Raw genomic sequence first — 13,401 nt, 5'->3', positions numbered from 1 at the left:
GCCACAGGCTGGCTCTGGCCTGTGGACTGTATTTTGCCCACCCCTGTGATAGAAATGTAGCAGAAGGAAATATTTTATTAATTGTTCCATAGAAGGAAGAGCTTGTTTTCTGTACCTTCCCCTGTGCAAAAACACTTTCAGTAACAGATGTGACTGCATGGCACTTCTAGGAAGGGGAAATGCATGATTTATTTTTCCCTGTGGTGGAAGCCTTCGCATGCTCCCTGGCCAGACTTTACCATGAATGAAAGATTTGTTTTTAAAGTAGTGCTGATGTGTACGGTTTCATGCCAGTGTGTTCACACACACCCAGAAGGGGGAGATTCAAATATCATTTTGTTACCACCTGTGAAGCAAACCCTCAGCCAAGCTGCTACTCTGGCTCCCTGTGCAGGCCAGCAGCACACAGGCTTGTTACAGTTTTAAGACATAAGTGCGGAGCAGCCCCCACCCTGTCAGGGACAGAATTCTCCTGCAAATTGGGAGAATCTATAATAAAAAAATAAAAGCAGTTACATCAACAAGTATGATTTGGGGAAGAGTCAGCATGGGTTCTGTAAAGGAAAGACCTGCCTCACCAATCTGCTAGAGTTCTTTGAGGGTGTTAACAACTATGTGGCTAAGGGGGATCCAGTTGGCCATATATGGATTTTCAATAAGCTTTCAACAATGTTCCTTACCAAAGGCTTTTCAAAGAAACTGAGTTGCCATAGTTCATTTGGAACAGAAGAGTGCTCATGTAGAAGGATTTTAGTAGTAGAACTATTGACTGTGTTTAAAAAGACAAATCACTAGGGGTGTGACGATAGAGATTTCGGGGGCCGATACCGATAGCCAATTTTTAAGGAGGTATATTGGCCAATACTGATCTGATACAGCCGCATCCAGCTGGTAAATCTGTTGTGGTGGAAGGGGATGGGGGAGGGAAGGGGCGTGTAGGGGCAGATTAACACCCTCTAAGGTGAGGGAGGGAGTGGGGCTGAGGTAGGCACTGCCCAGCTGGGGTGGGGCGCGGGACAGAGCCATGGCTCATCCAGGGGGTGTGGGGAGGGGGAGCAGCTCCTGCCACTGTGTACCCCCTGGGAGGGCATGGCAGGGGTGTCCCCAGATCTGCGTGGGGTGGGGCTGGGCAGGGCTGCAGCTGCAGGCTGGGGCCAGGATGACTCTGGGCTCTTCCTGGGGGGAGCTGGGCCACGCTGCACTCGGGGCGGGTGGTGGCAGTGCTAGGAGGGGAGCTATGGGGGCTGCATCTTAGAGGGGAGGAGCTTAGACTGTAATTAGTTCATGTTATCCTGAGGTATATAACTAGTAAGGCTGTGCAAAATTTCACTGTCTGTTTCGTTTTGATGCTGTTTCGACTCTTTTCAAGCTCGAAGTGAAATCAAAACAAAACAAAGGACTTCAAAACAGCCTCGAAACGAAATGAGGGCAGTCGAAACTCTTCAAAAGTTTCAAAACATTTCGAGGTGCAATATAGAAGTTCACATTATTCCTGCCTGTTTTGTCTGTTTTCTGGTTGGAGTCTTCAGTCTCTACTGTCAGCAACCATAAGCATTATATTCAGGTATAAGATGGCCAAAAATAAAAATGATCAAATACACTTATACACATTGGAGAAACTAGAATCTTGGCAGAAGTTTCTAATTAAATTTTAAAATGCATTTTATGAAGGTAAAATTGATACAGTATACTTCATACATTTGCATTTATTACAAAGAGGTACACAGACTATATGCCTGGTTTGTTTGGTTTTTTTGGAAACTTGTCAAGTTCAAATACAAACAATTTACAAAGCAAGGTTATAGTAAGTGAGAGAGACCAGGATTACCAGGTAAATATAATACAACATAGAATAGTCACTACACTTAATTGAGTAGACATTTCTAAAATAAAGGCACTTACAGAATTAAAAAACCATTAATTTCTACAACATTTTGAACCTTAAACCAATCTTCCAATTTTCTAACGCCACAAACAGTATTTAGTTTGACATTGCATAAGCTGTGTTGGCTGATAGATTCAGTACATAACATGTATAAATACATAAAATAAGACTTCCTATGCCAGTTTAACTTTGCTATACATGAAAACAGATTTTGCTAGAATTGCATAGGAATAACAACAAAATTTGGTCCTGTTTTATAAGTCTGCTAATGACATCTTTATTATATGCTACTGACAAGAAAGATTCGGCTAAGTGGAAAACATACAGATGTGCACCCATTTTGTCCTTCACCTTTCCAAGACCAGCAGCTAATATATTAAGTAAACCTTCTGTCATTACAAACATAGCTTCCACTAATATGCGCACAGGAAGGCAGAGGTGTCAAACTCATCCAGCTTAAGGATCTCTGAAGCTGTAAGCTGGATCTCTGTCTGTAAGCTGGATCCAGCTGCACCACAGCCAGTGGGCAGAGGCAGTCCTGTGGGGTGCCACATGCAGCGCACTGCTCATGCTAGCCCCTGGTGCCACAGGAAGTGTGTGCCAGCCCTGCTCTGGGGCTTGTGCTGCAGGTGGTATACATGCTAAACCAGTGCCACAAGCACTGCCTATGGCCCAGGGGGCTAGTATAGTGTATGCAGGGCTGCGCCAGACTGGCCTAAAGCATTGGCTCTGAGAACTGGTCAAGATTGGGCTGCAGGCCATATGTGTGCACCAGGGCCATCACACAGGGATGTCCTATGGGGCGCTGCATGCAACCCATGCCCCATGTTGGCTCCCTGGGCCATGGGCTTTGCAGCACCAAGTCCAACCCAAATGCTGCAGGTAGCACAAGTCCCAGAGTGGGGGCAGTGTGTGGTGCAGTTGGCTCATGGGCAGGGTCTGGCACCACAGGCTCTGCTTGCAGCATGGGGCTGGCTTGGAGCACGTGCTGCATGTGGTCCTGCTGGACTGCTCTGAGCAATGGCTCTGGCATAGCCTGATCCAGACCAGCTCTGGAGTGGGCACTGCATACAGCTCGCACCCCCTGTGCTGCAAGCAGTGCACATGGAACTGGGTCCAGCTTGCCCACTGGAGTGGCTCTGCATGCCACAGGTTCATGTGGTTCCATGGGCTGGATGTAGCCTGCAGACCTTTGTTTGACTCCCTTACAGCCTGACTTATCCCATTCCTAACCAAGTGACGGAACTGTCCTTATAAGATGGCATGTCCCTCAGCCACCTCTTTGAACATCCAGCATATGTTATTTGGCCCACATCTACTCTGAAACGAAAACAGGTTTTGATATTAACTTTCCTTCTCCATTGTCATTATATGGACCTGTTTCTCAGAGCTAAGATCTGTAGGTTACAGAGGAAGGATGCATGCCTGCATCTTAGGCCAAGCTCTCCCCTTGAGCCTGCAAGAGGAGGATTTATGTCAAAATGCATTACCCTGATGATACTACAAAAAGAAGTGTTATCATCACTCTGAGTATAGGAAGAGTCACAAGTGCAGAGCCACAGCCTTGTAATCATATTGAGCCATTCAATTACAAAAACTTCTAGTCCAACTCTGAAATCAGGGCATCCACGTTGAGTGGCTGCACCTTTCTGGTTAGATTCTATCTTGGCAGTTGTCCAATCTCGTTGCTTTAATGGTCTGAGTCCCCCCTGCTGTGTGTGGACTCCTAAGCCACTCCTATTGTGAATGGCTAGAAGCCACACTGAATGAATTAGAAATATTGCAGAATTATTCTGTAATGGTTTCTGCTCTAAAATGTGCAGGATTTCTAGGGAGGTATATCCATGTTCAGTAGGAACTGTCTCCTTATCAGGTGTTCCCACATAACCCTAAGAGAACAGTATTTGCAGTCAAGCGCTACAGAATCTCCTGGTTGCAGGGTAAAGAGAAAGCATCATGCCTAGTGTACCCCATTTCTGCTCTGTGAATTTTTCTTGGCACATTATTTTTTTTTTTTTTTACTCAACACTTGCTCTCTGTGGTCCTGTGCAACAAGAAAGGTGCACAGAGCCTCATGATATAGCATGAGGACATGGGCAGCTACATAAAAAAACCACCAGAAACAGACTTGACTGCATTTTAGTTTCAGACAGCGGTAATAGAAATTGTCATCTAAAAAAAAAAGCTGTTCTGGACAGTGACAGTTTCCATTATGATAACCCTCTACAGAGATGCGAGGCAAATACTGCTATTAGTGAAAGAATAAATTCTTTACAAACAATTTTTTTAACATTCTAAATATAAGACCCCAAAAGAAGTGGCTTGTAAACCTCTGGACAAGTGAAACCAGAATGAGAGCAACATTTCTGAAATATGTCACTAGTTACAGTACGCTGATTAAAATAATATTTAACCGATAGCTTCACTGAGGAACAATATGTCTTATTTCAATGGTTGTGTAAAGTTTTTAAAATTTAGTTATGGAGTACATTTAAAGCAGAAAGGTCAGTACTATATTTGGCTGTAGAGAAATGAAAAGTATTGTAGTCCCTAGTCAAATTTGGTGGTTCATACAGATATTTTAACAAAAAAAATTCCAGTCCTTTCCCTAGACATGTGCAACTGCCAGTTATATCAAATCTTGCAATTTTAGGGCCAAATCCTGTCACCTTTTAATTATCCAAATTCTGATTCAACAGTCAATTAATTTTGCTGTCCATTTAATCTCCTATACAGCCAGTTGAGATTTCTTGTTTCTCCACTATTATGTTTCAACTCAAAATTTATTTTTAACGAAAGATGCATCTTCCTTCTAGAATAGTTTATCTTAACTGTAGGGAAGAATGAAGACGTAAAGTCTGTGTCTTGACTTCTGGCAAGAGAGATGCATCTTCCTATATCTTATAAATTTAATTATTTCCCATGTAAATGAGCAGGACTTAATATTGCCTCTGGCTGATCTTGTTAAAGATAGATTAAAGAAATGCACTGTGCTCCTTTACAGGTCAAATGTATCATTTGGTCATAGTGAATTTTTTTCCAGTAGCAGCTGAAGATCATAAACTGCAGTGGTAAAGCAAATAAATTCCCATCTAATTATTCTCATGCAGCATCTGTAGATTTTCAGCTTCCGATATGCTTATTTTATTCTATAGAGGTTTTTTTTTTTTGACTAGGGAGATCAATGAATTAAACAAATGGAGTGAACAGTCACCTACTAAGTTTTCATGCTTTAAACTTTAAAAATGGAAAGGAAAACAAGGAATTGATCAGCCCATGTTCCATTATGCCATGTTGTGCCAACTATATTCCAGAAAAATAAATTCTCCTCCTTTTACTTAAGTGTAGTAACTTGAAAACAGGCAGATTGCTTAACAGCCAGGAAACTTCATTAAAATTCACTTATTGTAATAGGATGCAAATAATGATAAAGCTCTGATTGCTCACTACTAATTATCTTATTTTTGAGTAGCCCCTTCTAACATACTTAAAAATTATTGCACAACAAACATCATTGTGGTTCTCATGGTTGAAGTACTCCTTCCTGCTTTTCTAAATTTTGAACAAGTTCTGTTGTTTTTTCTTGAGGTATAAACGAATAACTTCAAGTGAGGATTGCTTTCTTGCTGCATTTGATATAGTTTTAAAAAACAGGTATAGATTTAGATAGCCTCTTTAGTAAGACAAAGGGCTGCTGCTGAATGTTACCAAAATTTGCTATAGCTGTATGCCACAGACAGCACAAATTAGATTTAAAAAAAGAGGAAGTTTTGCAAGCAGGTACATAAGAGCAGATCCATTCAGTAGGTAGGCTTTTGAAGATCCACATAAGCAGGATTGTAAGGGGGCTGACTGACGGGGTAGGGTGCTCCAGCACCAGCTGCAAAAAAGAGGAAAGTACTATTAGAATGCATATTTATGTTCATCCAGGAAGAGCACACACCAACTGCTGAAACTTCCTTAGCCTGACGAAGGATTTTTGAACCTGAAAGCTTGCTTAATAACTATTCTCCAACTATTTGGGTTGGTCTAATAAAAGATATCAAATTCACCCAAGGATCCTTGTCTATTTATGTTTGGAAGTTTGTGTGTGCCTTATGCTAGTTTCAAATGCATGTTTCAGAGGTTCAGCTTGTTTTGCATTTTAATTGTCAGAAAATAATTTACTAGTGGTAACTGAGGACACATTCATACTTCACAGATTTGAGCATGGAAGCTTTTTGAAGTGGTCTGTATATCCATTACAGCACTAAGCATATTTTTTGCTGCTTAAGTAATATTCTCTTTCCCACAGACTGCCGCCCATATTAGAAGGTTGCGTATCAAAACAGCTCATCCAGTAGGGAGCAGTGGGACATGCTTGAAAGGTCAGGTAAAATTATTAATTTGAAGATAAGTGAAAATAAACTTTTGGATGAAAGACAAGAAAGAACTTAAGGAAACCTCTCAGTAGAAAAGTAAGATTACTTGGGAGATGCTCCCTGAGAACCTTATTAATTTACCATTTAAAAAGGAATTTTAAGACAACAGTGCCAACTTAGTACCATCAAGAACATGGAATAGTTTATAATACATGGATCTGTGGGACAAATGGTTGCCTGTAAATGCAAGAAACGACACATTGGCCAGGGAGTCCTCTTCCAGTCCCCCATTCCTGTGTTTTGACTCCCTGGCCAATGTGTTGTTTCTTGCATTTACAGGCAACCATTTGTCCCACAGATCCATACAGTTATCCTCTACAACCCCTCTGTCTATGCCTGTTGCACCCAAGTGTTTTACACGTTAAATTCAAATGCCCTTTAAAAAAAAAAATCCTTCATTTCCTATTCACCAGGAAATTTTGGGGGGGTGATATTATTTAAAGCTACATAAAAATGAGCATTATGTTTTACTCTTAAAGTTCTGAGGTCCATAGCTGTTTTAATATCTTCCAAACATAGTTTCCACAGTTATGGGTAAGTTGCTGAGTAAGGTGTCCCTCTTGCACTTGTAATATACCCCGATGGCTGATGGCTAACAGCTGCATTATTCCAGTGAAATGTAGCTGTCGTGAGAAATCATGACTGTTACTGTATACAGTTATCTTGTAGTACCCCAATCTTCTCTTGCTATGATTTCACAAATCCCTTCATTACAAGCCTTCTTAAATCGGGGGGGAGGGGCAGATCCAGGATTTCCCAAAGGAGTGGGGGGGAGGAAGCATAACCTACACAGCAAGGTTGGCTGCAACCCTTGCTCCCAGCCTCCTCTGCCCCCATCAGTGGGGGCAGACCATGCAGTGGAAGCTTCTGGGGACTTTAAGTCCCTAAAGCAGGTGAAAATCTCCCCTCCCATTTCCAACTGCTGTGGCTGCTTTACCCACAATCCTGGAAGCAGGGCAAGCATCAGAGTGGGGGGCTAGGAACAGCAGTTTGGAGAATAGGTCCCCTTTACTGCCCAATCCTCTGGGAGCAGGCACAGGGAAGGGGACCCCCCCCCAATATTTCTGCTGCCTCTGTCCCCATCCCCAGCTGAGCCCAACCCCTAGCAGCCCAGCTGGGGTAGGCAAAAGTGGCTCTGGTGCTTCCCTCACTCCAGGACGATGGAGAAAGCAACAGCCACAGATTGGGGGGTGGGAAGAGGAGAAGAGATGCCTCTAGCATGGAGGGGAAGAGTGGAGGGACTGTCACTTGCTTTAGGGGAGTGGTCACCAACCAGTTGATCTTGACTGACTGGTTGATCGTGAAGCCTCTGACAGCAGATCTCAGTCTGTCAGAGGCTCCATGATGGGGAGTGGCAGGACGCACATGGCTGGGCTGAGCTACACTTCCTGCTGGGCTGGGCTGGGTGAGTGGGGTCAGAGCCTGGGCAGCTTGTCTGGGAGGCAGGGGGGCAGGGTAGGTGGGGGGGGGCAGTAGATCTTGGGGTGCCAAAAAGTGATCTTCACCATAAAAAGGTTGGAGGCCACTGCTTTAGGGACTTGGAAAAAGTCCTTGGAGGCTCCTGTGGTACACTCCTGGATCTGGCCTTGCTTAAATCTCATTTTATGTAGAATTCTGCTATCTATTTCAGCCTAAGTGCAGTAGTGCAAGTGTATCATCCTAGCCCTTAAATTCCACTGGAACCAATTTTTTTCTGCCCCAGTTAAAGGCTGCCTCCCATTAGAAACAGTTGAGTTCACTGCATACCAGCATTAAGTTCCAACACAACAATTTATTCTCCTTTGTCTATACTTTGTGGAACTTCTCTCTCTGACATTTAATAAATTTGAAGCTGTAATCTACAGTCAAACCCTCAAATCCCAACACATCTACTGTGAGAATACTCACAACACTTACCTTGCCAGCCTGAAATCTGCCTTTATACAAGATGACCTGAAGAAGAATGTCTTGCATTCAGAAATTCATCTAACTTTATCCCAACTATAAAGCTGGTTCAATTAAGATATCATGCTAAGAAATCCTTGCCTCACATAATTTCTAACTCTCACGGCTACATCATCCTAATACCACTTTATAAAAACAAGGACACTTCAGCAGAGAGATAGTCTGTATCTTTGAAAGAGCCACACAAATAACCCAAAGTAACCTTCTGAAAACAAAAAGAAACCCCCTGTGACTGCACACTGTGGGTATTCACATACTGCCCCAGACCTGAGCCGATAGGAGTCATCATAAACACTTACAGCCTATACTTGATAAAGATCAAGCCTTGAGGGAAATATTCCCACCCTTGACTTATCAACAGAGGCAAAACTGTCAGCACATCTCCAATGCTACAATAATCAGCACCACCCACAACAAATTAATCAGAATCCATGGATCCTATACATGCCTATCCTAAAGTGTCATATGTCTCATTTGGTGCACAAAATGCCCTCATGGAAGCTATGTGGGTGAAACTAGACTAAAAGTATACACCAGAATGAATGATCACAGGAAAAAGACAGACACAGAAACCTGTTTAGGAGAGCACTTTTCACAGAACAACTACTGACTTTCTGATTTCACTACGCTTACGCTCAAGGGAAATTTACATAATAACTTCAAAAGATGGGCTTTGGAGCAAAAATTCATAAGCTAGCAGGACACTAAGAACAAAGGACTGAACACCAATATTGACTTCATGGCACACTACAATCTATCTGACTCCAGATACATTTTTCCTCACACAAGGGATAATGACTCACTTCCCTTTTGAAAAGACTTGATCTTCCGTTAACCAAGCTATCCTTTCTTCTGTGATTTTCTTGTTGGCAACCCCTGGGATTCCCTCTCGTCTCTAATTTCACAGTCCTGCAGCCTGTTTCTAACAACCGCGTATGCTTTTTCTTCAGACCTGAAGAAGAATGCATTTCATTTAAAAGCCTGTCTAAGTCTATCCTAACCATTCAGTTATTCCAGTAAAAATGGACGGTTTAAAGGTGGCGGTGGTGGGTGTGTGGGCATGCTGATGTGTGGTGTGGTCTTTGTAACGGGACTAAGAATGGCGTAACTGTAAAAGTGTGTTTTGGATTGTCAAGTGAACCACAGCAGTCACAAGGTAGTTTGTTAGAGGTACCGTTTTACACACACACACACACACACACACAGAAATTAATATTATTGCAAAAAAAAAAAAGTACAGAAGTAGGTACAAAATACTTACCTAGTAAGGGAGATGCCATGATCTCCACCATGGTATAGGCAAAATTGGTCCAGGTGGATTTGCTGTACCCAGAAAGGGAGATTCCCTTCTCCCTGACCTTGAATAGCATTGTGTAGTTGAGAGTGGAGACTTGTCCATTGCACTGTGAGCAAGCACCCTTATGAGAATATACTATAGACTCCTAATGGAAGGATCTTGGCTACACACTTTTTTTTTGTAGAGATGAGGGATTTCTCCCTAGCTTGCAACTTCGGACTTTTGGCTAAGAGCAAGCAAGACTTGGGGGCATCTGAACCCCAAGACATCCAGGCTTGGGGCTTGCATGTAAGATGCCATGGATGTGGTAGTATCTGAAGCACCAGCTGAGGAGTCTGGGAGGCAGGATACTTGCTGGTGATAACACTCTGTGGACTTGAACAACTGAGGCCTGCTCAGTGGATGGAATTTGGAATTGATTTGACTAATTTAGCGTGAGAAACAAAAATAGGTACAAAAATGCTGCTTAAAAGTGTGTTTATGAAGTACTTCTGCTAAAACTTTCAGCAGTTTAAAAAAAAAAGGCAAAATGTATCACTTCTGGATGAACTAAGTCTATGGGTACCTGTAGTAATTTTATGCAAATTACTATAGGTATGTTTATTTCAAGATTTGTGTTTTCAAATATGCCCCTTGTCAGAGCAAGGTCTGACAGTAAGGAGGCAGCTGTGTGGGAAAGAAGTTGGGGAAGGAGGGGCACAGAGGGCAAGGGGGCCACTTGATTTCCTCCCCCACCCCGCCCCAGATTTTCTTGCCCTGATCCATCAGTGGGTTGGGGGAAAATTCAAAGCAAACCTCTAATAATTAAATTTTATACCTGGAAAAGTATTTTTAAAATTATAAATTTTCCATATATAGAATGTAATTATTGGGGAGTTGTCTTACATTCAGGGTCATCTTACATTCAAGTAAATGCAGTATTCAGATTTCTAAGTTAGTTTTACTGAACATCTTGAATTACCAGTCTTATATCTGAAGAAGTTACTTGTGCTTTTTATGCATCTCAGGAAGGGTGGTGTATGCCTGTCCCTGGGGTGGGGATTAATCAATCAATCCACACTTACTGAAAGAACTATTCTATACTTTCAGAAGGTCTACAGATATTTTGGAGTGGGCAGTTAACCTTTCTGCATATCTAGAGCTCAGCCACCACCCCTCTACCAGCAAACTTTGGGGTCTAGTTCTGTTCCCTGAACTACAAGGCTGCTGAAATCCTATTTGGAAACACAAGTAGAGCATCTTGCTTAGAAAAAAATATCCATTTAACTGGGAAGACTGAAAAGACACCCAAATGCATGGATTTCTAAAATGGATTCAGATAGTAATTTTTCATCCTTTTATACTACTTTAAAATCTTCCATTTGGAAAATACCTATATATATATATATATGTACCTCACCTCTCTGAAATGTCAAAATGTTGGCTAAAGTCTATGGAGATCAAGTGTATTAAAGAAAGAAAAGATTTAAATTGTGGTATTAACAAATGAAAGAGGATGTGGAAAAGGCTTGTAAGGCTTATTATGTGTACAATTACAAATATATGTTCTAATTCATTGCGTCTTCCAAGAGATTCATTTAAGAAAAAACGAAAAAAATGTATTTTCCAAATGTGTTTTGCTATCCCTGTGCTGGCCTTACCTGCCACTGTCTCGTGGTAAGCTGGTGGACCTGATGGCTGCATTGGATAAGGTGGAGGATACTGTGTTGGATAAGGTGCTGCCGGCATTCCAGGTTGTGGCTGTATTGGTACAGGGTGATATCCTTGATATGGTACTGCTGGGTAACCTGGCGATATTCCTGGTTGCTGGGGATAAGGGGCATGGATCACTGTGGTAGCAGTTGTGGTGGTCACAACAGCTATAAACAGACCAAAGCAAAAATATTAGTATTCAACTGAATCAAAGATATAGAAAACTTTCTGAATCTGCTTTTCCTATTCCTTCCTAAAAGGAGAACCCCCTTTTTTTTTCTGTATTTATGGTTCATCTCAGGTGGAAGCCCCAGTACAGAGTTCTGGGGCTATCCAGAAACTATGAATTCACTTCTGCAGTTCAGTTATCTATGGATTCTGGATAAGACCCTATCTTAATCGTAGAATAGGGTCTACATTTTTAATCTAATTTATACTCAAAACTTGCAAACATTCACTCAACATGTGATAAATATAGTAGTAATGTAGTTGGTTTTAGTGCAATAGAACTTAAAGTGATCCCAGTGGAAGAAAAAACAGATTAGCTTGTTATAATTTATTAAGATATGAACTACTTTTCTAATAAGAAAGTACCTCAGTAAGACATAAAAGAAAATACAAGGCTAGTCCTATGATATATTCACATAAAAAAACAGCTATGTTTAAAATAGCTTAGCTTTGTAAATACAATATTGGCATACTGAATATTCTTCCTAATTTTAAAAGATACAGACTCATGAAATCTTATAAGAACTAGTCCACATTTTAAACTAGATTCTTGTACAACATCCAGAGTAGAAAACTAAGTTGATATTTCAAAGTGATACTGTATGCTTCATATGTTGGTGTGGCAACAAAGCACAGCTTGTTCAAAGATTTCCCCAGCTCTACTGCTGGTTGTTCATAACTGAAAAGTTACCTCAAAGTAGAAAGTTTTACACGTTTTAAGAATTTATAATAGAGAAAATTAACTGGGATTTCTGTCAGCAGTGATGCAGCAAAGATGAATGTATCTCATGAATAGATTTTCATAACTTAGTTCTCAGTGATAATCCAAGAAATGGAACCTCAAAGATTATCAATTTAACATGAGTTGGAGAGGAGAAAGTTTCTCATTCTCAGAAGGTTTGTTTTTCTCCTGGCCCTGATGATATTTCAGTAATTCAGCTGCAGTTCAAGATGCATTATATGGACTCCTGGTAAATGACTGCTATAGGAAATAACTTCTACAGAGATCTATTATTTCAATTTATGCTCACAAAAATAAATGTAACCGTTGAAAAAACCTTAAAAACACTGAATATTTTCTGACTGTTAGGGAAATTCTATTGTTACTTCACAGTTTTAAGTATCTCAGATTCTTAGCTTTTGTATTCAAGTTCATTTACCAATAATGCTATTTAAAAACAGATCTTTATTAAAAAAGATGAAAAGTAATTGCAAATAGTGAGATACTTACGTCGTGGTCTGCGACATATTTTATACAAACAGCAGCATGAACATGTGAAGCACAGAATGATAGTGACTACAAACACTGCAAAGATGGTAATTCCAACTGCAACAGAGGTGGTAAAACTAAAAAAACAAAAGTTAGTTGAAAGTTACACAAGTTTTCTATACAGGATTTTTACTATACAACTACAAACAAAAACGTTTAGAAGACTAGGAATATAAAACTTCACATTTAGTCATGTAAATAAAAGGCAAAGTAGAGATGCATCTTATAACCAGGGATCCTAGGTTTCCGTTAAAAAAAATACCAAATTCTCTGCTAAAAAAATCACAGTCTCTGCTAGAGAAAACCCAAAATCCTTTATTAAAATTAAAGCCCCCCTGGCTCTGCTGGTGCCCCTTGCCCCCCACCCATAGCCCCTGCTCTCCTAGCACTACCAGAGGGGCCCCCAGATGCCTAGGCTATAGACCCAGGTTTGCAGCCCCTGCCTCTGCTCCCCCCTCTGGTGGGCCAGCTGCCTGCCACTATGCACTCCTGGGGGAGAGGGGAGACCCACAACCCCCAGATTTGTACCCAGGGCAGGCACAGGCTGTGGGCTCAAGCTCCTGCCCTGCTGACACCCCCCGTGGCCTCCAGAGCTTTGTGGGCATGACCCAGTGTGGCTAAGGACAGCTGCTGGGGGATCTCCTTGCTGCTGCTGCACAACCCT

The 13,401-nt window shown here is 41.5% G+C and overlaps 1 protein-coding gene across 1 annotated transcript in view; it reads right to left on the bottom strand.

Annotated features, from left to right (window-relative positions):
- Window positions 1–1,637: 1,637 nt before the first annotated feature.
- Window positions 1,638–13,401, bottom strand: part of LOC102388450 (protein shisa-5-like) — a 30,503-nt gene continuing 18,739 nt past the window's right edge. Inside the window, exons 2-4 of the mRNA XM_006025874.3 lie at window positions 12,699–12,814; window positions 11,188–11,406; window positions 1,638–5,765 (exon numbers count right to left, since the gene is read on the bottom strand). Of these exons, the coding sequence (XP_006025936.1) occupies window positions 5,686–5,765; window positions 11,188–11,406; window positions 12,699–12,814 (415 nt within the window). The 3' untranslated portion in view covers window positions 1,638–5,685. The remainder of the gene's footprint in view (window positions 5,766–11,187; window positions 11,407–12,698; window positions 12,815–13,401) is intronic.

Source organism: Alligator sinensis, unplaced genomic scaffold, assembly GCF_000455745.1.
Source record: "Alligator sinensis unplaced genomic scaffold, ASM45574v1 scaffold78_1, whole genome shotgun sequence".
Taxonomy (NCBI): domain Eukaryota; kingdom Metazoa; phylum Chordata; order Crocodylia; family Alligatoridae; genus Alligator; species Alligator sinensis.
The sequence above is the reverse complement of the archived record's forward strand: the minus strand, read 5'-3'. Positions and strand labels throughout refer to the sequence as shown.